Raw genomic sequence first — 27,040 nt, forward strand, 5'->3', positions numbered from 1 at the left:
TAGGACGGAAGAATCCAATGCACCACTACAGACTAGGGACCGAATGGCTCGGCAGCAGTTCTGCAGAAAAGCATGTAACCTCCGGGTTACAGTGGACGAGAAGCTGGATATGAGTCAGTGTGCCCTTGTGGCCAAGAAGGCCAATGGCATTTTGGGATGTATATGTAGGGGCATAGCGAGCAGATCGAGGGACATGATCGTTCCCCTCTATTCGACATTGGTGAGGCCTCACCTGGAGTACTGTGTCCAGTTTTGGGCCCCACACTACAAGAAGGATGTGGAAAAATTGGAAAGAGTCCAGCAGAGGGCAACAAAAATGATTAGGGGACTGGAACACATGACTTATGAGGAGAGGCTAAGGGAACTGAGATTGTTTAGTCTGCGGAAGAGAAGAATGAGGGGGGATTTGATAGCTGCTTTCAACTACCTGAAAGGGGGTTCCAAAGAGGATGGATCTAGATTATTCTCAGTAGTAGCTGATGACAGAACAAGGAGTGGTGGTCTCAAATTGCAGTGGGGGAGGTTTAGGTTGGATATTAGGAAAAACTTTTTCACTAGGAGGGTGGTGAAACACTGAAATGCATTGCCTAGGGAGGTGGTGGAATCTCCTTCCTTAGATATTTTTAAGGTCCAGCTTGACAAAGCCCTGGCTGGGATGATTTAGTTGGGGACTGGTCCTGCTTTGAGCAGGGTGTTGGACTAGATGATCTCCTGAGTTCCCTTCCAACTCTGATATTCTATGATTCTGATTCCCAAAACTTTCAAACTCAGGAGCCTAAGTTACACCCACCAACCAAATGTGCACACATGCAATATGAATTGTACACAACATGTATTTCTGCATGCAAAACTGGTTTCTGAACATTAAATTGTTGGTGTTACCTGTATAAATCTGTTTTGTGTACACAAACTCTCTGGTTTGTAAATGCAGTTTAGGAAATTATTTTTGAAAATTTAGCCCATTATATTGAGAAATAGCATGAGGCAGATGGTACGATGGTGGTGGACTCTAGAAAACCGTGAGAGAGGCTGACCGTCTAGGCTGGGCTGCTGAAAAAGTATCCAATGCCTTAGTAGACATTATTATTAGTACTAAGTATTTTCCAGTTGGGGTCATACTGTGCAAGGCACTGCACAAACACAGTCCGAGATAGGCCTTAGCCCAAGCAGTTTACAATCTAAATAGACCAGAGAGACAAAAGAGGGGAGGGGGAAACAGACATACACAGGTGAGTTCAGTGCTGAACCAGGAGTCCTCCCAGACCAATAGGCTAACAACCAGACCACACTGCTTTCTAGGATTATTATCTCTATTCAACAAAGAATGAAGGTACAGAGCGATAAAGTGATTTGCCCAAGGTCACACAAGAAGTCAGTGGCAGAAGCTCTCCTGAATTATGATCCAATATCTGAACCACATGATTATTCTTACTCTCAACATCCAGCTCTGTTCCTTCTGTAAAACAAAATTTAGCAAATAGATTTTTTTTCCCTACTTTTTTGCCCTTTATTTACAATCTTAAACTAAGTGACCTTCTAGGCAGTCTGGAAATATTTAACTTTTAGTCTCAGACTTGCTAAGTACAAAGTTTAAATTCACTTAGTGAAAGTTGCACCCAATTCAGATGGCTTGTGCAAGGCCCCAAGCTCCACTTCTGAGCCTAACTCAGAGCCTGAGAGGGGTTATGTGATGTGTAGGGGTTTACATGAGATGAATCTACAAACCTCCATACAACTACAAACCCCCTAGCTGAACACTTAGGTCATGATCCTGCATTTCACTGTGCATAGGCACAGCAGGTCAGTGGCACACCCGTGAACAGTGAATTGCAGGACCAGGGCCTTACAATATTTAATCAGCAGCAGTGGTGAGCAAAGTTTTGCAACCTAAGGGTGATGGGTCTTTATTGGGGTACCTGCATTCTGCTGCTGCTGCCTCCTCCTTGCCCCACCGAGAGGACACCGACCACCTGCAGCAGCACCTTCTGCCCTGGAACCACAACCCTAATCCCAGACCAGTGCAGAAGGGAGGCTCAGGGGTAGAGGGAGAAGGGGAGGAGTGTGCCAGACAGTAAGCCTGCCCTGCACTCACCCAGCAGCAATAGTTCCTGTCCCATGGGCTAGCTCCCCACTCTAGCCATTGTTACTTGGCACACAGGGTCACAGCGCCACTCAGGTTGGCCTGGCTGCCCCTCTGTCATGACGGAGTGGCGGCCAGGCCAAATTTGAGCGAGTGGCATTGTGCATGGGGCTACAGTGCCATGTGATCCCTTGTGCCATGCTGAAATGCCTTGAGCAGGGAGTCACACCCAGCCCTGTGTGACAGGAGCCCCTGTTGTCAGGTGACAAGACATCACATATACACCTAAAGGTCACGGGAGGGGGGGTATCACTGTCTTATCCCCCCTATTACCTCCACCACTGAGGAGCATCCAAGGAGTACAACAAGCAGAAGCCAAAATGGCTTTTATTCACCAGCGAGAAACAATGTAAGACACGGCACTGCAGTCATGGGTTGTGACTACACCTTGTGCTGACGTACCCGACCCATTGTTGATCTAGCTAGACTCAGGTACCGGGGAGCAGTGGAGCTTCACTGGAATCCCGGATAATTACTCAGGTGGCTGAAGCCTGAGCTGCCGCAGTTTCACTGCTACCAGTACAAGAGCTACAGTCGCACCCAGCGACGGCAGTGCAAACATACCCATAATGCTAATGGATGTACCCTCTTGGAAAGGTGGGGTGCTTTAGCCCAACCGCCATATGCACAAATGAAGAGAGGAAAAGAGGTTAGCCAGGTATAATGGTTAACCTTCCCTCCCTCGGCTCCAGTTATGGGATAAGGAAAGGCAGCAACTGGCCTACAGCCAACACAGGAAGTGAAGGTACATCCTACTTCTAATTAACTGTCTTTTCTTAGGAGGAGTGTTAGGGAGACAGAACTAGCAGAAAGGCTTATGTGGCTGGCGATTTATTCTTAGGGTATTTTACTTCCTGATGCTTATTCAGAAAATTTAAAAAAAAACAAAACTGTGACTAGCTTGTGGGGAAGATTTTGAGACCTCTGGGACATTGTCAAGAGGAGTTCTTAAATAAAAAACAACACTGGAAAAGGATGTTTTTCAGCTTTTGAAACCCACAAGACTCAAAAGCTCATTCTGGTATGATTCTTGGATCACCTCCAGAAACAGAATACTAACCCCTTCATAACCTTACAAACAGGAAAGCTGCTCTTTCTTTAGTGTATCTGAGTGCTTTTCATTCATTTTTTATCAACAGTTCTTGAGAACCCAATCCTGAATTTACTTTTTTGCACGAATATAATTTTGAATGGAATAATAAAGCAAGCACACTTACAGTCTCACACATTTTTTCCTGTTAAAACACAAACAAAAAAAAAAGCAACTGCTCAACTTGCACTGCCTGAAATGAAATATAAATTTACTTTCTGGCCCTCAAGAAAGAAGCAAGCAAAGAACACAGAAAATTGTTAGACCTGAAGAAGAGCTCTGTGTAAGCTTGAAAGCTTCTCTCTCTCACCAACAGAAGTTGGTCCAATAAAAGATATTGCCTTGTCACCCGCCTTGTCACTACTGACATGAATACGACAAAAAGCCCAGTTCTCAATTACACAAGTGCCCCTTCTTTGCCACTCTGGCATTGTAAAGGAGCCTTTAAAGTGGGTAGAAGTGGCACCCCGACAATACAATTGGACAAAATATTCCATTTTCCAATCAGAGAGACAAGGTGGGTGAGGTAAAATCTTTTATTAGACCAGCTTCTGTTGGTGAGAGAGACAAGCTTGTGAGCATACACAGAGCTCTTCTTCTGGGAAGTTTTCCAATCAGCTCTTTTTAGAATCCCATCATTAGTGTAGTCAGTGGGACTACACACATACAAAGATATGCACATGCATAAATGCTTTGCTGGACTCGGGCCAAAATTTTCAGCACCTTGCAGAATCAGGCCTCTTATTTAGAGATTATCCATATTGCAGTAAAACAGGGTGTATTTCATCAAACCAGTCAGATTAATTAGAAAATGGAATCTCTAAGAGGAGTCAGTAATATGTGAACAAATGTTTATTGCCTAGTGACTAAACAAGTGATTCATTTTTACAAGTGTTTTAAGTGATATATTTTTATAATATCCTTTCACTCACTGAAATAGCTCACTGCCTATTACTAAACAACCTTCAAGGCTTATTCTCTGAGCATTTTTCAGATTAAATCTAGTACCTAGAACTATGAAAACTATCAGAAGACTTTGTGTTGCTCACACACAGCTAGAAGTGTCTGTATCCAACACTCCTTTTTGTCTTGCTTTTTCATCCCTTTAAAAAAATTTAAAAAAAAGCCCCTACTCTGTTTCTTTTAAGATACAATAAAAGTTCTTAGTATTTACTTTAATTACATTCTGAACATTAGAAGTAGGAAAGCAAATCTACATTCCTTTAGTTATTCACATCATTTATAAAGCCCCTTTATCCTCCACACAGGTTATTCCTGAATAGAGGGAATGGAAGCTCGGTACAATCTGATTCAGAGATGATCATGTCGTCTGATGTGATTGAAAGCACCTCATGCAATGTGGGCACTACCATGCTCTAAATAAATAAATAAATAAATGGTTTATTCAGCATGCTGTGTGTCAGTGTAGGAATTGACATTCTAGGGAAGGGGTTAGAGGTTCCTCCCAACAAACCCACAAATTTAGGAGGATTCACTCCAGGCAAGAGGCAACTGTGTAGTTGCCTCAACCAGTGTCTCCCAACCTCTCTAGGTCCCTGACCCTCTTGACAGCATATCTTCTATAGGGATCCCCTAACTATCACTATCTCCAGGATCCCACCTGAGGAAAGGGGGAATCTGCACAGGAGGAGGAGTCTTCATTAAATTGCAATCCTTTGCCTTATGGGCTGAGAGAATCTGCTAGTGCACAGCCAACCAGCACAGCCAGAACCCCTCAAATCTAGCTTTTTATTTTCATTATCTGAGGGAAAAGTTGCCAACAGTCTTGATGCTAGGAAATACTCTTCCTATGGGTTCTCACTTTATGATTCACGTCAGCTTTCTGCAATTCTCCTGCTGGCTCTCTTGAGGCATAGTTATGATTATTTTAGCATTTTTGATGTAAATTTGTCAAAGACGGCAGCTCTCTGACTACACATGGTGCTGCCTGTAACAGATGGCATAACCCTAAAACAAGTTATTAAACCTGTTTTCCCAGAGAATTTTCAGTAATCAAATCAACTTTCCATGTGTTGATGTTACAATGAATACAAATACACAGTATGGGCGTTTCTACTCCCACTGAAGCGAATGGGAGCTTCGCTATTGACTTGAAAGGGGACAGAATTGGACCCAAGACTTAAAGTCAATTAAAGAGCAGGGCACATTAAAGATATCAGGAATGACCTATAAATCATGTCCCACTTTCATTCGGTGTCCAGATTTAAAGGTACATTCTCACCTTGCATCACATGTGAAATGATCACTGTGCATTTCATATGTGGACTAAGGGAAGAATAAGACCCTTAGTCTTTTTCAGCCTTTGTGTGCCACAAGTCCGTATAGAAGGACTCAGTCTCTGATTTTGATGGTCTCCATTACAGATTTCCTCATAAAAGTGTCCTAGATTCTTCCAAGGAGAACCCAGGTAACAGATAAATCGGTCATGAACTCAAAATATGAAAGAGTCAGCAAGGTTTACTGATCTAAATTCACTTTACGGAACAAATCAAAAATATCCTAGTGTATTTACCCAAGATTACACCTTTCCCTTCCTTCCCTTACACTCCCTTACACACACCCTGTCTCTCTTTATATATATAATAGGTAGTGCGACCCGCTCTGTTTGTTTATTTTTGAATTATATATATAAAATTAAACAAACAAACAGAGCGGGTCGCACTACCTATTATTTAGGTTACCAACCCTTCCTGTCACAATATCCTATTTTCAGGTGTTTATAACGTTGCCCATCTTTAGCCATTTGTGATGAAATTGGGCAGTCTGGGTGGGATCTAGCCCCAGCTGTTTGAGATAGAGAGAGAGATATATATTTTGAAAACCGCAGCTAACAGTTGAGTTGTCCCCAAGGATAAGGCAAAGCTGTTGTTTTGAAGTGTTAATGTTCTGGTGCCCCCAAACCTTGGAGCAGGGGCTTGAAATTTGGTAGGGAGTGGGCCCTTTCATTGGGGATGTCTCTGTTGCTGCTCCAGTGGGGGAAAAAACACCCACATTTGGCCAAATTATAAGCCTTTGAAAAAAATCGCAATTCACTCATGCTCAGGAGAGACTTCTTAGAAGATTCCATCCCCACTGAGCAGGGTTGAGCCTCTCACAGCTACGAGCACTGAGCAGACTGCATGCACCATCCCCACAGAGCAACTGAGCATGCTCCCTCCAAGTTCAGTTACTTGCACAGTGTGGACCTGCTCTGGGGAGAAATCAGGGTTATGTAGTGAAGGAGACTGTTGTCTTTCGGACTCCTGCCTCATTTGTTGCAGAAGACGGAAGGTGTTTAGTGAATGAGATGGGGATTGCAGGAAGAGAAAGGGCAGTCTTATGAGTAAGGCAGCTGAATGCCACCCGGGCGCAGAACTGGATTCTACCCCTGCCTCTGCCATAGAGTTCCAATGTGATGCTAAGCAAGGCACTTAAACCAGCCTTTCCACAGACGGTCACTAATTGTGTGTTCCTCAGTTTCTGGATGCCTGTTTTGAGACCCTGGGGTTTGATGTGCAGAGAGCTGAACACTCTCAGCTCCAACTGAAATCAACGGGAGCTGTGCTTTGAACATGTAAAGTGCTAAGTACTCTGAAGAATCAGGTCCTACATGTCTCAGACTGGGCACCCGAAATCAGCAGATACTTTTGACCTCAATCTTTGTGGCTCAGCTCCCTATCTGTAACACGGGATGACAGCACTCCCACATCTCACAGGTTTCTGAATCACTTACATGCTAAAGTTATAAGCACCACAGAAAAGCCCACGAGGAAATTCATGACTCTGTTGTAAGAGCAGAGTTAGAGTGGTGTGCAGCAAATAATTCATTGAACAATGAGGAGAAAAAATATTTAACAGTTGCTCATTAAGTGAGCACTGAGGCTATAGTATTTTATATACCACCGGACTTGCTACCACTGACCACCTGCTCGCCTCACCTAGCACAATGGGGCCTCAATATATTGATCATGGCCTATGGCACGACAGTAGCACGTCTATTATAAATAAGATAATCATAATAATACGGTGTGTTGTCATTAAAAATGCAATAAATTATCCACAGTTAGCACCGTGTGGTATCTGCACTACCACATGAACATTCCTTTACTTCAGTGGTTCTCAACTGTGATCCACTGTTTGTTCAAGGAAAGCCCCTGGCGCGCTGGGCCAGTTTGTTTACCTGCCGCGTTCGCAGGTTCAGGCCAATGGGAGCTGTTGGAAGTGGCGCAGGCCGAGGGATGTGCTGGCCGCCCTTCACGCAGGCCCCATTCGCCTGGAGCAGCGAACCGCTGCCAGTGGGAGCCACGATCGGCCGAACCTGCGGACGCGGCAGGTAAAACAAATCAGACCGGCGCGCCAGGGGCTTTCCCTGAACAAACAGTGGACCACAGCTGAGAACCACTGCTTTACTTAGATACCTCAGCATCAAACCACCCGCCCCACAGGAAAACCTGCAGCAAGGAACTGTAATGGAGGCTGACTTTGTGAGCTAACTCTCATAGGCTTCCCTCCAAGATCATTCGGTCAGACATAAGTTGCAGAACTGGTGGGGGCTGCCCATGCCTTGGCCAACCACTTTTTGGCCTGCCACAGCCCAGACCAGCTCAGAGATGGCAATACAGTGGCATCAGTGTCAAGAAAGGGGCAGGGTAGGATGTTGCAAGGGGAGAGCCCTGCCTGCATGCTGTACTGAGAGCCAACAGGCTGGAGCAGGCAGCCAGGTCAGCCCCACAGGACTGGAGCTGCTGTGAATCAGAGTGGGGCAGGCTCAACAACTTTAAATGGTGCAGTCGCCCCTGGTTTCAGGGGATAGGTGTAGATTACAGAAGTTCTTCCTTGCCACCGTGTGGAAGACACCATGGGGGCAGCCCCCAAACCCATTCTACAGTCAGGTTCACCAACCTGAGGCCCCAAACCTCCTCAGCCACAATAGGTCTCTAGCATGCCCCACGCCAGATCCCTCACGCCAGGGCTCCATTGGAGCAGCACTGCCAGGGCTTCCTAAGAAATGCCTCAGGACAAGCCTTAAATGGAGACTCTGCCGTCAGAGAGGAGCTGTGGAAAAATATTACAGCCACAAACTATATAACACTTCCACTCATAGCTCCCAGGAGCCAGAGGGGAAAAATATACATCCCTCTAGCCCACCCTGGCCTTCCTATTCCCTAACCCTCCCCCATGTGGATACCCTGAACCTGCCTTTTACGGGGTCCAGTAGAAGGGAGTAACACTGCCGCAGAGGTGGTTACCCTCCTTTTGTGTCAGACGCTATTCTCCTCTCCATCCTGCACTGATCTTAGAGGTGATCAGTCTACCAATTATTTTCGATTTTCATATACCTATGGAAACTGCTGAGATTATTTATTGCTCCAATATAGTGTAAGGAGGAGGCTTAAAATGTATGGGATGCTCAATGATTCTTTTCTTTATCAAGGAGCTATTTCATGAGTTTTGGTAATACTGGTAATATTGGAAATACTGGTAATATTTTTAGAAATACTGTACCATTAAGTAAACATTTACATAGCTTAAGCTTTGTTTGACTCAAAACATCCACATCACATCCCCATTAACTTTTATTTCAGTTCTAACTGGAATATGTGAAAAGTCACTGGTATTGCCATTAACCTGAACTGCAGCTATTTGTCCCAATAAGTAACATGTAAGCCACAGAGGATTGAATTAAATAGAAATCGACCGGCTAGCATAAGCAAAGTGCATCCATACAACACAGCTGTTATGCCAATATTTTTTTAAAAACAACATTCCTTTTCACAAGAATTTTTAGAATGGCTCCGCTGGCTACCTTTTTGACCTCAAAAACTATGCTTAAACGCATAAACATCAAACCACCTATGTTTCTAAGGTTATTGCAATACACAGAATAAATACTTTTGTTGTTTTCAGACTTTATCCACTGGATTACTATAAAATCACATTGTAACAGGAAATTATCGTTTGCTGTTATCTTCCCCTACTCTGCCCACAAAAATTTTGCTGTAGTTTAACCTACCGGTATAATATTAGCTATTACTCTGAAGGAGAATATCATGTTGCAACAAAAAACAAAACAGCTGGCAATGAATTTTTGTAGGAAGACAAAGTTCAAAAGAAACAAACACCAATTACTTATGACACACACACATACACACACCCCTATTTTGCAACTCATTTAACCCCTTGGTGACAAGGGATCCTGATTGTTGGAAATAAATGTATGTTATATAAACACCGCTCACTAGCGTTTCAGGGAATGGAAACATTTTTTCAGATAACTATTCATATGTTTCAATTCAATGCCTAATAGAAGATCCTTTATATAACTACAACTTACAAGATCATGTGACATAATAGTGTTCCCTGAAAGACATACTGCTTTTCACTATATAGCCAGCAGGTTTAAAACAAACAAAAGGAAGTACTTCATCACACAATGCACAGTCAATCTGTGGAACTCAATGCCAGGGGATGGTGTGAAGGCCAAAACTATAACTGGGTTCAAAAAAGAATTAGATAACTTCATGGAGGATAGGTGCATCAATGGCTAACAGCCAGTATGGTCAGGGATGCAAACTCATGCTCTGGGTGGCCCTAGCCTCTGAAAATGGGAGTAGCAACAGGGGATGGATCACTCAATAATTGTCTTGCTCCATTCATTACCTGTGAAGCATTTGGCATTGTATGACTGTTCTTATGTTCACTGATTTACCTTTCTCTAATTTATTTTTTAGTTCAGTCTCAAAACACTGTACAAACACTGAATTAAACAGACCTCACAGACCCTATCAGGCAAGAATTATACCCACTTTATAGCCAGGGAAACGGAGGCACAAATAAATTAAGGGAAAGATTTTCAAAGACACAAATGGGAGTTAGGTGTTTAACTCCCACTGACAGTAAACAGAAGCTGGGCACCAATTGCCCTTTGGAAATCCCTCTCCAAGTGACTTGTCAAGGTCACATAATAAATCATTGGAGGAGTTGTGAAGAAAACCCAGATTTGCTGATGCTCTCCTCTGTTCTAAGCACTAGGGTTTGCTTCCTCACAAAAAAGAGGTTTCTAAGCACACCCAGGTAACATCAATAATCCTCCAAGAACACATTTTATACAGAATTTATAGAAACTGGGGTTTTTTAAAGCCAGATGATAAGTCCACCATTCTCCCTTCCAATTTAGATGTAAAATAGAGCATCTCTTAATCAGAGTAGTAATGTCAAGTTAACAACCCTCTTACTGAGTCTCAGCAACTGTTGTATAAACATATTAACAGGCAATGTTTCCACATTAGTCTACTCTATGTGATACTGCCTGCTCATTTCCTGATAGCAGGGTTTCCTCCATTTGCCTTTTCATATCAAGGACAATCAGCCCTTTACCAAAATGTTTGCCTTTAAAAACATTCTTGCAAAAAGTAAGTACTGCAAGCTAATTCACAGCAGAAGTAGCATTGCTCTCAAGCCTTTCCTTATTTTTAAAGGCCTAAATGATCATTTAGTCTGTTTTTACCTCTGGAAGATGTGGGAGGATCTTTTTGTTGCAGTTATGTCATCAATTCTCAGAATGTCTGCACAAGCACTTTTACAAGAAGTTAAAAGAAAGAATTTTTACCTGTCATTCTTTTCAATTTCTTAGCAGAAAATGATCAGAAAGTCTACCACTACTTTAAGTTCAGTTTTAGGGCCAAATTCTGCACTGATTTCTCCAAGTCCTCTTAGAAACCATGCCATTTGTCTTAGATAAATTTATTTAGCTATCTAAAAAGTTATCTCAGTGTTTGCAGTTGTCAGCAACTGATATAAATAAGAGTATTTCTATGGTAAACACAGGAAAATATGAGGGAAGATTGCAACTACTGAGTTTATCCATCATCTGAGGTAAAATTGGCAAATTCCTAAGAAAGCCTGCTCAAGTAAACATGATGGAATGGGTATAAACGAAGAGAGTTTTGGACAATATTTTTATGCCAACACTGTTATAAAAATTAATGGCCTAAAACCTGGCTATCCCCTCAGGCTCCCAGGGCAGTCTGTCTATAACATAAGGAAAGGAAGATTTACAGGGCAATTTAGTTGGTGTTGGTCCTGCTTTGAACAGGGGATTGGACTAGATGACCTCCTGAGGTCTCTTCCAACCCTAATCTTCTATGATTCTATGAATTCCAAAAAATGAATGGATACTGAACTGCAGAAGTGTATAGAGCTTCAATGGCTGGCAGCCACAGAGCCAGAATATCAGATGAACAGCACATCTCCAGCACTCTCAATTCCCAGTCATTTCAATGGAAGTCACAGGAGATCCATACCACAGGCCCTCATTTTGTAAAACCTTCTGCAGCCTCCTCACCTTGTTTCTAGAACAATCTCACCAGATTTCCCTTCCCCATTCAGGGAACTAATACTGCACCCAAATACCCAGAGAAAAACACAGTTTATTAACCAAAATTTCCTGTCTGATTTACCCCTTTCACTGACAGTTCTCCACCGTTACTTATCATCCATTTACATTCCAGTGATGACAATGGAATGCAAGGATCCACTGGAAACATTCAGCAGCAAATCAAACTGTTAATTAATTTTAAACATATAAAGAATTTCGTATTGTAAAATTAGCATATGATCATTCTGTCTTGTTGCCCATACTAACTGTTGTCCACCTACTACACGCATTATTCACCTGCCAATGGCACCTGGCAAGTAAGTCTGCTCACTGATTTGTACTGAGTAATATTAGTTTGATCAGACCTGGTCCACCCATGCCTGTTAGGTCTGTGCTGATGTATGCACAGCAGCAGAGGACAATTTTTTACTCTGCAGCAGCAGACCCAGACAGTGTCAATGCTGTTGCAGGGAGCCAGCAGGAGCCAACAGTCAGTGCAAAGTGCTCTGTAATTGTATCCAGTGGCGTATTAACGCCTAGGCCAACAAGGCCTAGGCCTAGGGTGGCAAATTTGCAGGGGCAGCAAATTTATAATAGCAGCCAGAGGCTGCTTCCCCCGGTGCCAGTTTGTGCCCTCCGCCCCTGGCCCCACCCCAACTCCACCCCTTCCCCGCCCCCTCCCTGTCCCTATTGGTCCCCTTCCCCAAATCCCCGCCCCGGCCCCACCTCCTCGCCTGAGCGCGCCGTGTTCGCCCCCTTCCCCCCTCCTTCACGAAGCTGTTTCGCGCACAAGCACTGGCAGGGAGCAGGGAGAAGCAGGACCCAGTGGCGCGCTCAGGGGAGGAGGCAGAGCGGAGGTGAGCTGGGGCAGGGAGCTGCTGGGAGGGGGCGGCAATTATTTCTGGGCCTAGGAGCGGCAAAATCATTAATCTACCACTGATTGTATCGTATCTTTCCTGTGAAAAGAGGGAGTGGAAGTCCCAGCCTCTGCACAGGAATATGCATAGCAAGTGGATGGGAGCTGGGTGAGTTTGAGTATGCATGTATGCCAGAGAGACAGACAGACACACACACACACAATGCTTGCGGTACCATAAACATACTGCATACAGTTTTTACAAGCAGAAGGACAACACTGCATGTGTTTAAAACAGTTCTGGGGAAGAAAGCTAGAAGATAGGAAGAAGAAATTAGAGGGAAGAGACAGAGAAGAGAGAACAAAAACATAGTGGCAAAGAAAAGGGGGGGAGGGGGGTGTAAAAGAAAAATAGGAGAGACTGAGAGGAAAACACTGTTGAAGGGTAGAGAAAAGGTAATGGGGTGAGCATGCTACCTAGCAACAGGTTTATGAAATGATGTGTACAGTTTGCTGCTAAGAGTGCAAACATTCAGAACTGTAGTTCAACAGCGATGTGAAATAACTATAATGGGAAACACAGGAGGATAATATTAAGTGATCCAGGCAGGAAACAGGACAGTATAAGTAATGTTAAGTGGGACAGAAATCCAAATTTAATTTAAAATTAAAAATACTCCTACTTACATTATTCTTCTGGCAAATAATTTCCTGTAAAAATAAAAATGAATATTAAAAACAGAACTTGAACAACGTTTAGAAGATGTGTGTATTTAATACTGTTGGGCACCAATAAACATTTACAGAAGACCTGGGGGGTAGATGTGAATATTTTCATTCTGTCAAATTGCTGTAAATAATAAGCATTGGCTCTGCAGAGACATTAAGTATTTAGATATTAACAGATCACCGGAACTGTGAATTTCTCTTACATTTTCTTCATCAAAGTGCACACCAGTCGTCCTTGTCCCTGCCCTAAGGATGAATGCCATGCTAATTTGTGAGACATTTATACTCAACAGGTATCATTTCTACACCGTCTGTAAGAGAGACTGTAAAACTAGCGTAAATGGTATTTTAAATATTTTTACAATATTCCCAAACTGCACTATTAGCGTGAATAACTGAGAGCCAGTTTGGCCACTTACTGCTTGAGTGGCTTGAAATTTAATTTGTACTAATATATCTCAGGCAAGGGGTGTGTGAAAAATTCCTGGAGCAGACATGGTTTTGACACGGTAACCCACTATGGTTATATTCAGCGCTTCTTCCTGCACACCCCATTGATAGTCTGCTTGCAAAACCACTTTTGAAGCCTGATCCTGCTTCTATAGGAATTTTGGTATCCATTCCAGAGGAAGCAGAATTAGCAAATGGCCATCCAGCACAGCAGTCTACACATGCTTCACTGGGTAGCACTGAGCTTATTCATCTCCACACTAAAAATAGAGCGGGTGTCAAACCAATGGTCTTTACATCTCAGGCCTGCACATATAAAACAACTACACAGCAGCCATGTTTAGTGTTGTAAGGATTCGCCTCAGGCAGTTATTTACAATGGGGTCTGAAGTCAGGAATGGACTACCTGCACGTATATCCCACTACTTTACAGCTGCCAACTTGTCAGTTTATCCCCACCTGCCCTACGGCAGGATTTTATTTACCGTGTTTTGTTGATACTTGTTTGAGCTGCAAGTTGCAGGCGGCTTTCCCAAAATCTGGGTAATTATTTTTAAAATGTTACTGAATTCCTACCCCCATACCCAAAATTTAAATTTAAAAAATACCAAATTTAAAAATATGGGGAAAAGGAGGGAAGAAAACCATAATTATACAAAACCATGTGCTCATACATCACCCCTCTTTTAACAGCTGACTGATGAAAATACAAGGGGGGCGCCTCTCACTGCATAGGAATCCCTCCTGAGCCACATACGCACTTCCATAGGTGTTTACCAAACCAGGAACCAAAGTAGCTAGGGAGTGGGGCTTTGCATTGTGAACAGGATTTCTCCTGCACACTACAGGAAACCCTGCTTTTTGTTTTTAAAAATAAATAAATAAAAAGCAGTAACAAGTCCTATCTAGCCAACTTAAGAAACATAAGGGCTTGTCTACAGAATGTATTAGTCCACACCAGAGGGATGTAAATTCTAGTGCGTCGCAGGCTAACTGACCCATGTGGACTCTGCTGGCATTCACTGAAAGCTCACTAGTGTGTATTAACATAGTACTGTTTGAAACTGTGCTATATTAACACGCACTAGGGAGATTTAGTGCATTCCAGCAGGGATGACATGGGCCATTTAGTGTGCAACACACGAGTGCACAGTAGAATTTACACCCCACTGGTGTGGGCTAATACACCATGTAGAGAAGTCCTAGCAGTACAAATAAACCTAGAGTAAATCATTAATCATTAAGTATTGTTATAAAACTTCAATAGGTTACCCAGTAGTGGAGCTAGGTTTTGAGCAGTGGTGGAGCTGCGGGGAGGGCAATGGGTCATTGGTGGTGACACCTTCATTTATACCTATTGGCTTGAAATGCACCACACATACACCTAAAGACTCCCACCACCATTAGTTGAGCCACTGAGGTTATCAATTATCAGGAGGTTTTGTAACTGCGTAGAGGCCTAAACCAGAGCCTACTGAAGTCAATGCAAAGATTCTGAGAGAGGAACCAAACCAGAACCTGATCTAAAATAGCTAAGAGATTTGTTGTACTCTTGCTAATTCCTATTAACATTATTGGGCCTGATTCAAAACCCACTGAAGTTAAGGGGAATCTTTCCATTGATTACCATGGGCTTTGGATCAGGCCCATTGAGGGGAATTTGGACACCTGTGGTCTAGTCTTATAAGCCTTATGCATGCTGAGCTCCCGCTGATTTCAGTAAGAGTCCTGCACATGGAAGACTTGTGGGATCAGGCCCTTAAAACTATGAAGGGTGGAGTTTTCAAAAGTGCCTACTGGAGTTAGGTGTCCAATTCCCATGGAGAGTCAACAGCTTGGCATCTGACACCTTACAGTGCTTTTGAAATTCCCATCCTTACTGATTACTTATGCAGTACAGTGGACAATGAGGCCATAGTAAAAGGAGTAATAAAATTGAATTCAAATAGGTATTTTGTCATTAGATTTTTATTTTGAGGGCACAGACCAATACAGTCTTGTGTTGAAAAGAGAAAGAAAGAAATATGGGTAAACCACAGAAACTCACATGAAAGAGGCTGCTCCTAAGCAGAGCCTTCCTCAGCAGCGTACTCTGAAACTTGCATAGACAACAAATATTTCTCACTATCTATAAACTGAGAATTATATTTTAATTTAAATAAAACTTGTAATTAAAATGAGCATTTATGAAACTTTCTGGTAGCCACAAATTTGTTAGTACGTGACAGGTTATAAACACTGACTTCTCAGTGACTAAGTCATTTTCTGGGTAGTTTTAATAGTGATTTTGACAATCAGAAGAACACTATGCTCAAACAGAAAGTATAACAATAAGGTAGCTCTTATGTTTAATAATAAAGCAGGCTAGAAATTAGCTTAAAGAAGCTGTGTTGTCCAGTGGGTTAACACAAGCAGAAAGTTCAAAATGCTAGTTTTATTCACAAATCCAAGGGCATGTCTACTCTGTCCCGCAGTTCAAACAATGGTGGTGTAAACAGCAGTGTGCACCAGAATGCTGTGCTGTATCTCCCCCCATAAGGGCACTGTGGGGTTAAACATCAAGGTTCCTAGTTTGTGTTAACACAGTCCTCTTTAATGAGTGCTAGGAACCTTTTAGTTCATGCCTGCAGTGTCCAGACAGGGAAGTTACAGCAGAGCACTTGGATGTGCACTTCTATTCACACTCCTGTAGTCAGACATGACCTGTGTGAGAGGTTTGGGTAGCCTTGTCCAAGTTTACAGTGGCGTTCTGCACTGGTTGGATATGGAATATTGGTGTAGTTCTAAAACTCCGGTGGCAGTGAAGATTCAATAGAGGCAGTATTATTCCAACTATATCTTCTATACATATGCAGAAGTCCACGGTGGGTAAGGAGCCAACATAAATATATATTTAAAAAAATTCTAATGTAAGATCATTTCTGCAGAAGTTTTAATCGCATGGGTGTTCAAGCAGTATTTGTAGTACAGAAGTAATGCAGTGTGTTGAAGGGAAGAATATGGTAGTTTAGCATCACTACTTTCGCCATGAAAGGAGTCAATGCAAATCATTGTATGGTTCTATTTCTAGAGAAATTACTAGCACTACCCATGGTTTCATAATGTATAATATGTAAAATGAGACCTATTGAAACTCAAGAGCAATAAGGTGTTATACATATATTCACAAGTACTACAGTGACGATCCAAAGAGCTGAAAACGTGTTTTGGAGGGTGGGGCAGCAGAGTTTTCATTCTCTTTTATGTTAACTGGAGGAGAATATTTTCAGCTAAAACTTTGTTCCCCTTGTTCCTGCACACACAAATTGCATTCATGCAAAAATCCTTTTTGTTACTATTTTTTAACCTTTCCATACTTTATTATTGTAAAAAAAAAAAAAAATCCATTTCTTTGGCATACATATGAAGTGGCTCCAGTATAACACTATGCAAATTTTGGAAGCAGACTGTAGTATTTTGAGTGGGTAGTGCTTATGAACTTACTAACAGGGGTACAGAAATTACTACAAAACACATCTGCTCTGTAACCATGATTGGGTCAACCAATATGGATTCTAAAGAGAAGAAAAAGCTACCAGTCTTGTCCAAAGAATCTTAGCAAAAATTGGAACCAATGGTATGTTTTCTTTTTGTGTGCATGTCACGCAGAGTGCATGTAAGAGCTTCCAGAAATCTGTTTGATGGTACAGTTCCTTAGGGAGAAAATGACAAGCAAAACCCTCTGAGCTCTCCAACTGCATTCCCTAGTCTTCCTTTATTCCATCCAACCTTTTGAGCACAAGCTGAAACTAAAATAATTGTTGTCCAGATCTCCCTTCCTCTTCTTTTTAGCACTGTCAAAGAGAGAGAGACTGCATGAGAGCAGCAGGAGCAGACAGAGGTGTACAAACTGACAAAACCCTGAGACTGCTAAACAGTCCAACGGGCTAAGGTAGTGGGAGAAGGGGGAAGAGACTGAGTCATATGAAACTTAACTCATGAAGTAGGGCCTAACTGCAAATAACTTGACAAAAATAGAACCAAATCCTACTCCAGCTAGAAGCAAGGAAAACTGAGCCTGCATGGTAATCAAAAGTATACACCCGAGCAGAAGGCAGCCCCACTCCCCATGCTGCTTCCCACAGCTGCCTCACATGCTTCTCTTCAGTAATTTTACTGAACTTCTTTACATTCTGCGCCAAAAAATTCAAAATTCTGTGCACAATATCTTAAAATTCTGCAAATTTTATTTGTCAAATAAATGTGGAGGCTCCAGCATGGCATTGGGGAGAACAGGTCACTGGCTGCACAGAGGTGGGAGATCACTGTGCAGCTCCCACCCAGAACATGGACTCAGCGGTGAGGCTGCACCCAACCTTGACATAGCACAAGAACTAGGCCTGCCCCAAAAACACCCCAGGGCCCTGCCCCTCCATGGCAGGTGCACCAGGTGTGGGCAGGCAGGCTCAGCAAGGCAGGATTCAAGTGTGGAGGTGCTTAGTGGGGGGGATCCAGGTGTGGGTTGAAAGGGTTCTGCGTGAGGCAATCTGGATGCACAGGAGCTTGTTGGGGGGGTTCTGGGTGCAACAGTAATGGGACTCTGCAGCAGGATCCAGGTGAAGGTGGTTGGGGCTTAGCAAGGGGGTCTGGGTATGAGGGGGATAGAGCTCGTCAGGGGGCTCTGGGTGGCTCAGTGGGGAGGTCCAGATGTTGGGGGAGTGGGACTCAGTGGGGTGGGGATCCAGGTGCAGCTGGTTTTGGCTTGGTAGGGTGGGGATCCAGGTGTGGATGGCTTGTTGGGGTGGGTCCTGGGTGGGAGGAGGGGGGAGGCTCAGGGGAGAGTCTGGGCATGAGGGGGTCTGGATGCACGGGGCTTGGGCAGATGGAGGCGCAGCTCCCTGTACAGTGCTCTCTCCTCTTGATGCTGAGGAGTGATGAGAGCAGGAAGTGCGGTGGGGGTGGGGTGGAGGTTGCAGAGCTTCTTACAGCTGAAGGTGGGTCTGACATGGCCCCATAAGCGATGCAGGGGAAGAGGAAATCCCATCCTCCCCAGCCCAGCCAGAACTAGCAGCTGAGCCCAGCGCAGGGTAGGAGTCACCAACTGGGTCTTCCCCAATCCTGGCCCCTGCCCCACAGTGATTTACCTCTCTGCTGGCTGCCCTGGGCACCCGAAACCTACTGCTGGGGAGGGTCACATGACCGCTCTTGTGGCTTCCCTTTGCTTCCCTGGCAGAAAGTCATTTTTCTGCAGGAAAGTGAAGAACTCTGCAGGGAACATAAATTCTGTGCATGCACAGTGGTGCAGAATTCCCCCAGGAGTGTAATTTCTACAACTGGACAGGAGCAACTGTTTTCCCCCCCATCAGGACTGAGAGGAAGAATGCTCTTCCAGAGCCAGTCTCACTCTCCAACCACACCACACCACACCCCTCCTCTCTTGCTTATGCATCAGGATACAAAGCTGGAGCATAGGGCAGCCATCAGAAACATGCATATGCTGTAGAAATGCATACAAGATTCACACATATAAGTCAGCTCTATCATGGACTGTTAAGAACTATCCACTAGCAAAACTGTCCACTAACAACAGCGTAACCCAGCGTGCCCTGTTTACATAGAATGGGAGTCTGTTAGGGCTCTCAGCTCAAACACTTGGTTTTTAGCTGAAACCATACAGACTCATGACTTCAGCTCTAGAAGTTCTTTGGGTCAATCTCCAGTGCTGGCCAACAGCACTATTCTTCAACGAAAAAACTTTGAAAACAGACTCCAATTTGCAAATTGGATACAATTAACTTAGGCTTGAATAGAGACTGGGAGTAGTTGAGTCATTATACAAAGTAAATGTATTTCCCCTTGTTTATTCCTCCCCACACTGTTCCTCAGACATTCTTGTTAACTCCTGGAAATGTGCTGGAAATGGCCCACCTTGATTATCACTTCAAAAGGTTTGCACTCCCCCCACCCCACTCTCCTGCTGTTAATAGCTCATCTTAAGTGATCACTCTCCTTACAATGTGTATGATAAACACCCATTTTTTCATGGTCTCTGTGTATATAAATCTCCTCACTGTATTTTCCACTTTATGCACCGATGAAGTGAGCTGTAGCTCACGAAAGCTTATGCTCAAATAAATTGGTTAGTCTCTAAGGTGCCACAAGTACTCCTTTTCTTTTTACAAATAAAGTGTTAGGTTTGTTTCTGATTTAACTGGATTTCCCTCAAGCTTTTACTTATTACTTATATGTCTTGCAAAGTTGCTACACAAAAACACTGTGGTTGGTTTTGTTGGTTTGTTTTTGACAAAAAGTAGGAAAACAATTCCTGTATTATATGGAGCATTTTCCTCTGACATCCTCTGTTGGCATTTTTGCCTTAGAGGGTGTGATAGAATGCTGAGAATCAGCAGCTGAACTGTTTCAGAGTAACAGCCGTGTTAGTCTGTATTCGCAAAAAGAAAAGGAGTACTTGTGGCACCTTAGAGACTAACCAATTTATTTGAGCATGAGCTTTCGTGAGCTACAGCTCACTTCATCAGATGCTGAACTAACACTCTCCGGTCACTGTTTAACCAATCAGGTCCCCAGCAGGACCTGATTAAGGAGAGGAGTTCCTGATTACATATCAGATTGGAGCTGAGCAGCTAATGAGCCCATTAACAAGGAGACTGGAGAAAAGAGCACAGGAAGGAAGTGAAAGTGGGGAGAAGCAGAAGAGAGAGAAAGGCTAATAGGGCCTGACAAAAGGGAAGTTCTCTGGAAGGAGACATCTTTTCTCCCCCGACCTTTGGAGATGGGGTAGTAAAACTAGAGGACATGGTAAATACTGTGACTACACTAGTAGGTAAAAGGTGATGGAGTGAAATACTGTAAATAATGCACAGTATCTACATGAGAGACGATCTCTGAGCTGTTTGTGCAAAGCATAGAGGATGGGAACAGTGGGTGTCCCATCACATAGAGGAAACGATTAGTCCCTGACATGAAAGAGTAACAAATAGCAAGCAATAATGTCCAGTGCTACAAGCTTCAGACGTTATATCCAACAAGACTTCACTATGTCAGTCCACCACATGATGGTTTTCTACTACAAGTCTCAATTCTAGTTAATATGACATGCACTAAGAGGTCTCCAATGACTGTGTGCATGGCCTGGAAGTTTCCATTCTTAACAAGGGCCATTGGAAGGAATCTTCCTTTGGTCACTGGGACCAAGTCCAGAGGTAAATCTGTACTATTGTGATTTACTTTTTCATCTGGCTCAGCAGCAGGCAAATTGCCCCATCTTAGACTTTCATAGGCCTGCTTACCAATGTTTAATTTACACCCCCTTCCTTATGATCTCTGACTTGGGTCCAAGGCTTCTGCAAGCCTGCAAAGACAGGTACTAATCTCAATTTCCATTTTTAAATTAGCCTTTGGGAAATTTTTGGAGCTTCACTCTCTGCCCAAACAGCTCTGCATCAGGCTTATCGGTGATGTCTCATGTGAAGTAATGGAAGTAATGCCTTTATTTTCTGTACATTGCATCTTTAAATTTATAAGAACTTGTGTGGAGGCAGCTGTCATGTTGTTTCCAGACTTCCTAATACAGAGTGGACATACCCACTGCACTCTCAAAGATATTTTACTTTTTTAATTGGCTGTTTTCCTTAATCTACAAGGAAAGTGCACACGGTTGCACTCTGTGTTTGGCAAGATAGAATATGGAAATCAGGATGTGCTTCATAGGTTCATAGACTTTAAGACCAGAAGGGACCACTGTGATCATCCAGTCTGACTTCCTGCAAAATGCAGGCCATAGAACCTCACCCAGTAATCCCTGCATCAAACCGATAATTTGTGATAATCTAAATTGGACATCCCAAATTGATTTAATGACTCCAAGTGATGGAGAATCTACCACATTACTAGATAAAATTGCTCCATTGGTTAATTACCCTTACTGTTAAAAATCTGCTCTTTATTTTTCGTCTAAATTCGTCTAGCTTTAGCTTCCAATCTTTGGATATTGTTATGCATTTTTCTACTACATTAAAGAGTAACTGACTATTAGAAATCTCTTCCCCATGTAGGTACTTGTTGACCATGATCAAGTCACCTCCTAATCTTTTCTTGGATAAACTAAACAGACTGAGCTTCTTCAGCCTGACACTGTTTTCCAAACTTCTAATCATTTGCGTAGCTCTTTTCAGAACTCTTAAATGGTCTCTGCATTATCATCAGTAATCTGAGTCTATGTTTAGAGATATGCAAGTGTTAAACGTTTTCTTGAGTTACCTTCAACGACTGCAGGGAGTCTGCATTTGTATCACAGTAGAGGATAATGTTGTTGGCCATACTGAAGCTCTCTCTGACTCCCAAATGGTAGAACAAGGAAGGCTGACGGAAAGCATCACTCATCTCCACCACTGCAATATCTGCAAAAAACCAGTAAAAGAATAACTGTAAGTCATGCAGTTCCGAAAGGGGAGTACCTAAGCTCTTCTCCTCCACCAGTTGTTGTTTGACAGAGTCTGCATTTTAAAGACGGAAATAAAGAACAGGAGGGTTTCCCCCTTTTTAGATATCACAGCTGAATTTTCAGTGCATAACCAGCAGGAAGTGGTTTCTCTTTACAGCATTTTTTTTTTTAAAGAAAGCAGAACTTCATTTCACTAACTAGAAAAGGATAGAATGTCACTGAACAGGAGATAACGGAAAAGCTCATTTTGAGTCTTGCACGAGCACATGATCTATTTGCCTATCCTATACATGATGATTTAGGATTGTGGAAAAAACTAATGATATTTTAACTTGTACATAAAAATACACAAAATGTATTTACTCTGGGAAAGATGTACAAAAAAAATTGCACTGTATCAGTCTCGTTGCATGATAAAAGGTAAACCCACAATCTCTACATTTGAAATTCTACAGACCAATCTACCTTTAAAATTCAGGGCAGAAGGAAGTAAAAGACAAGAGACACAAAGTGATACATATTTATTTTGATTTATGGAAGAAGAGGGAGGAATCCCAAATCCCTACGTACCCCAACACAAATTACAATGTAAACATAGACCTTGACCCAGCCAACAGGTCTGTGCATGCAGAACTCTGCTCACATGAACAAAGTAAAACACATGGGTAAGTGCTTGTAGAATGCGGGCCGCAGTCCTTCCAGGCACTTGTGACCAAAATCAAGCGCACAAAAATAAATGAAGTGCCTAAGCTGATGCATCCCCAGCTTCACTTTTCCGAACTTTTCGCAATGCCATGACCAAACAAAAATCAACCACACAAATCATTAATTGCAGCTCACATTTATGAGGATGTTTATTAAACCAAGAACTGTAGCTCTCTTTTCCTGCAATACCCTTGTGGAGTCAAAAATCCACTATGTTAAGAGAACTGACTCATCTCTGCTTCTCACGCACACACCATCTGCCTCTTGCACCAACCTCACTTCCTCCTCGAGTCAGCCAAAATATATGTATTTTAAAGAAAAAAAAGGAGTCAGATGGGTTATGTAAACTATTGGCTGTTATCAAGAATCTGCTTTCCTTTCAACCTCAACGATTACCTGGGAGAGGTTTTCTTTTAGAAGCTTCAAATGTTTTGTTTTCTTTGAGTGAATGGGATTGAAAGCAATTCTCTATCTATTTACATTTTCTTTCAATTATATTCTATTACAGCAAAGAACAACAGAAATGTAATACCCAAATATTACCTCTCGCTTTCTCCCTCTCTCGCACACACAAATATATACCGTAACATTAAATGGGAAGGGCGGGAGGGGGAGAAGAGAGTAGGAGAGAGAGAGGGGAAAGTGTAACAAGAGCCAAATAAGTATTATGATAATACCACTGTACTTTATCTCTGTGTGATTATGCTTTGTTTTTTTTAAATCAAGTTACACTGCAGCAAGTTCTCCTTTTAAAGTATTTTTTTTAACTATTGTTACTCACGTGACACATATGGCAATTTCTTGCAATACCCTTGAAAAACCTTATTGCACTATGTTAAGGATCTTTGGAATCGATTTTATTCAATGAAAAGGTTACGTATTCTTGTGGGCCAGGATGATCAAAGGACTATACTGAACAATATGTTAGACAAGAATGATCTTTTGGGACAAAACATGTCAAATGGAATTCCTGGGAAATATCTAGGGGAAGGTGAATACAAAGGCCCTACACTTGTTATTCAAAAAAACAACCTTTTGAAGCTATGCCCTGAGGAGAGAACCACTGGCATGGCATTTTGGGGTGTATAAGTAGGGGCATAGCGAGCAGATCGAGGGACGTGATCGTCCCCCTCTATTCAACATTGGTGAGGCCTCATCTGGAGTACTGTGTCCAGTTTTGGGCCCCACACTACAAGAAGGATATGGATAAATTGGAGAGAGTCCAGCGAAGGGCAACAAAAATGATTAGGGGTCTGGAACACATGACTTACGAGGAGAGGCTGAGGGAACTGGGATTGTTTAGTCTGCAGAAGAGAAGAATGAGGGGGGATTTGATAGCTGCTTTCAACTACCTGAGAGGTGGTTCCAGAGAGGATGGTTCTAGACTATTCTCAGTGGTAGAAGAGGACAGGACAAGGAGTAATGGTCTCAAGTTGCAGTGGGGGAGGTTTAGGTTGCATATTAGGAAAAACCTTTTTCACTAGGAGGGTGGTGAAACACTGGAATGTGTTACCTAGGGAGGTGGTGGAATCTCCTTCCTTAGAAGTTTTTAAGGTCAGGCTTGACAAAGCCCTGGCTGGGATGATTTAATTGGGGGATTGGTCCTGCTTTGAGCAGGGGGTTGGACTAGATGACCTCCTGAGGTCCCTTCCAACCCTGATATTCTATGATTCTATGAAAAAAGAAAAGGAGTACTAGTGGCACCTTAGAGACTAACCAATTTATTTGAGCATAAGCTTTCGTGAGCTACAGCTCACTTCATCGGATGCATTCAGGTATTTTCCACTAAATGCATCCGATGAAGTGAGCTGTAGCTCACGAAAGCTTATGCTCAAACAAATTGGTTAGTCTCTAAGGTGCCACTAGTATTCCTTTTCTTTTTGCAAATACAGACTACCACGGCTGCTACTCTGAAAACTGTCTGATGATTAGATGTTCCCGAAGGGGGGAGGAAATCAAAAGCTTATAAAAAAATAGGCTGATCTGTGCAGTCTGTGTGCTAGTTCTGAGCTGAGGCCGTTATGAACTTGTCATCACAGAAAAGCCCCTTGATGGGCTATCAGAGCCCCTGCAGGAGTTGGAGGTGAACTCTGGTAAGCTTTTCAGCATGCATGTAGTTTCTTTTATTGTTTTTAATATGTTTTCTCTGTGACACTTTCACCTAAAGAATACAAGAGGTTGCTTACAAAGAGCTGTGTGTACCTTATAACTGTGGGCAATTACGCTGCTTATAGCCTCTGGAGAGAGAGCAAAGCGCAGCTGCTGACTGCTCTAGCCTGTCTGACTTGCAGTGGAACCATGTAGCATGGAAAAAACACCCAGTAAGGAGGGTGAGACGTACATCTCCACGCAAGAGAGGTGATGGGTTGGAGCCAGAAGCCTAAAAGGTGGGTGTCCTCGATGGACCAGGGAGCGGAAATACAGGAGCAATTGCCCTGAACTGTGACAACATGAGTTTATCTTGAGCAATTTTAAGCTATGGTATACTTTTCTTGTCATGATGCTCAGAGGGGAATTTGAGCAACTTTCCATTATGTTTAACTCTTGAATTTTACAAGATGGTTTTGAAACTCTTATGGGAGTAACAGAAATAATATAAGATAAGAAGAAACAAATAATTTAAAAGCATGCAGGCCAAAACCAGACAAAAAATATGAAAGATATTTGAGATCATCCTTTGCGAGCACTGCTGAAATCTCATGTTCTCACCATCTTGGGAAAACACATAGTATAAGAACGCAGCCCATTAGAGATTAAACTCATCTTGCTTATCATTTTTCACAGCAGCAATTTATAAGCAAAAGAGATATCATTTTATGAGCATGCTATCTCTGCCATGTGAGAGTATCAATATTATCTTGTAGCAGCAACAAACCTCCCTCCGGAGAGAATCCATTCCCTGCATCCCCTCAAGCAAGGAACACAGAAAAGCCATAACCTTTGGCATTGATTTGCTGCAGGGGATCTAAAGCTTTTTCCTTGCACTGCCCCCACTCTGCCACCTTACTCTTGGTGTCACATGGCCACTCCATCAGTGTCTTCTTCCTGACACTCTCAAATTAGTGTAATACATAAACACAGAGAAAACTAGGCCATTAGGAGGAGGTGCAGGTATAGGTGTGGATGGGAGTGTAAATTTCACAAAATATATGGCAGCATCCTCTCTTATCTATACCTATGGACTTATATAGCTCTCATCACCACAGTATAGGAGTGGCTCCCAAGTATTTCAAAACAGAAACAACCATCTCACTCTCTTTCTTCCTGATTAACCTGTAGGAGAAATAGCTTGATTAGTTTATAGGTATAGGTTTGGATTAGGTTATAGGTTTATAGACTTGGATTATGTTTGTGTGTATGAGAGAGAGAACGCGTGTGTTGTGTGTAAAAAGAAAAGGAGTACTAGTGGCACCTTAGAGACTAAACAATTTATCTGAGCATAAGCTTTCATGAGCTACAGCTCAGTTCATCAGATGCATTCAGTGGAAAATACAGTGAGAAGATTTATATACACACAGTGCATGAAAAAATGGGTGTTATCATACACACTGTAAGGAGAGTGATCACTGAAGATGAGCTATTACCAGCAGGAGAGCAGGGGGGTGGGGGGGGGAGAAACCTTTTGTAGTGATAATCAAGGTGGGCCATTTCCAGCAGTTAACAGGAACGTCTGAGGAACCGTGGGGGGTGGGGTGGGGGAAATAAACATGGGGAAATAGTTTTACTTTGTGCAATGACCCATCCACTCCCAGTCTCTATTCAAGCCTAAGTTAATTGTATCCAGTTTGCAAATTAATTCCAATTCAGCAGTCTCTCATTGGAGTCTGTTTTTGAAGTCTTTTTGTTCTAATATTGCAACCTTTAGGTCTGTAATCGAGTGACCGGAGAGATTGAAGTGTTCTCTGACTGGTTTATGAATGTTATAATTCTTGACGTCTGATTTGTGTCCATTTATTCTTTTACGTAGAGACTGTCCAGTTTGACCAATGTACATGGCAGAGGGGCATCGCTGGCACATGATGGCATATATCACATTGGTAGATGTGCAGGTGAATGAGCCTCTGATAGTGTGGCTGATGTTATTAGGCCCTGTGATGGTGTCCCCTGAATAAATATGTGGACACAATTGGCAACGGGCTTTGTTGCAAGTCCTGGGTTAGTGGATATTATATTAGTTACTATTTCCCCATGTTTATTTCCCCCCCCCCCCCCACCCTCCATGGTTCCTCAGACGTTCCTGTTAACTGCTG

The 27,040-nt window shown here is 42.8% G+C and overlaps 1 protein-coding gene across 3 annotated transcripts in view; it reads right to left on the reverse strand.

Moving 5' to 3' along the window:
- Positions 1 to 27,040, reverse strand: part of MAP3K5 (mitogen-activated protein kinase kinase kinase 5) — a 154,348-nt gene that overhangs the window by 83,128 nt on the left and 44,180 nt on the right. For all 3 annotated transcript variants that reach the window (XR_007355809.2, XM_048844432.2, XM_048844431.2), the window contains exons 2-3: positions 21,902 to 22,041; positions 13,151 to 13,174 (exon numbers count right to left, since the gene is read on the reverse strand). Coding sequence is in view for 2 of the 3 variants with exons in the window: in XM_048844432.2 (XP_048700389.2) it covers positions 13,151 to 13,174; positions 21,902 to 22,041 (164 nt within the window). In the remaining variant the exon portion in view is untranslated. The remainder of the gene's footprint in view (positions 1 to 13,150; positions 13,175 to 21,901; positions 22,042 to 27,040) is intronic.

Source organism: Caretta caretta, chromosome 3 (genome assembly GCF_965140235.1).
Source record: "Caretta caretta isolate rCarCar2 chromosome 3, rCarCar1.hap1, whole genome shotgun sequence".
Lineage (NCBI taxonomy): Eukaryota > Metazoa > Chordata > Testudines > Cheloniidae > Caretta > Caretta caretta.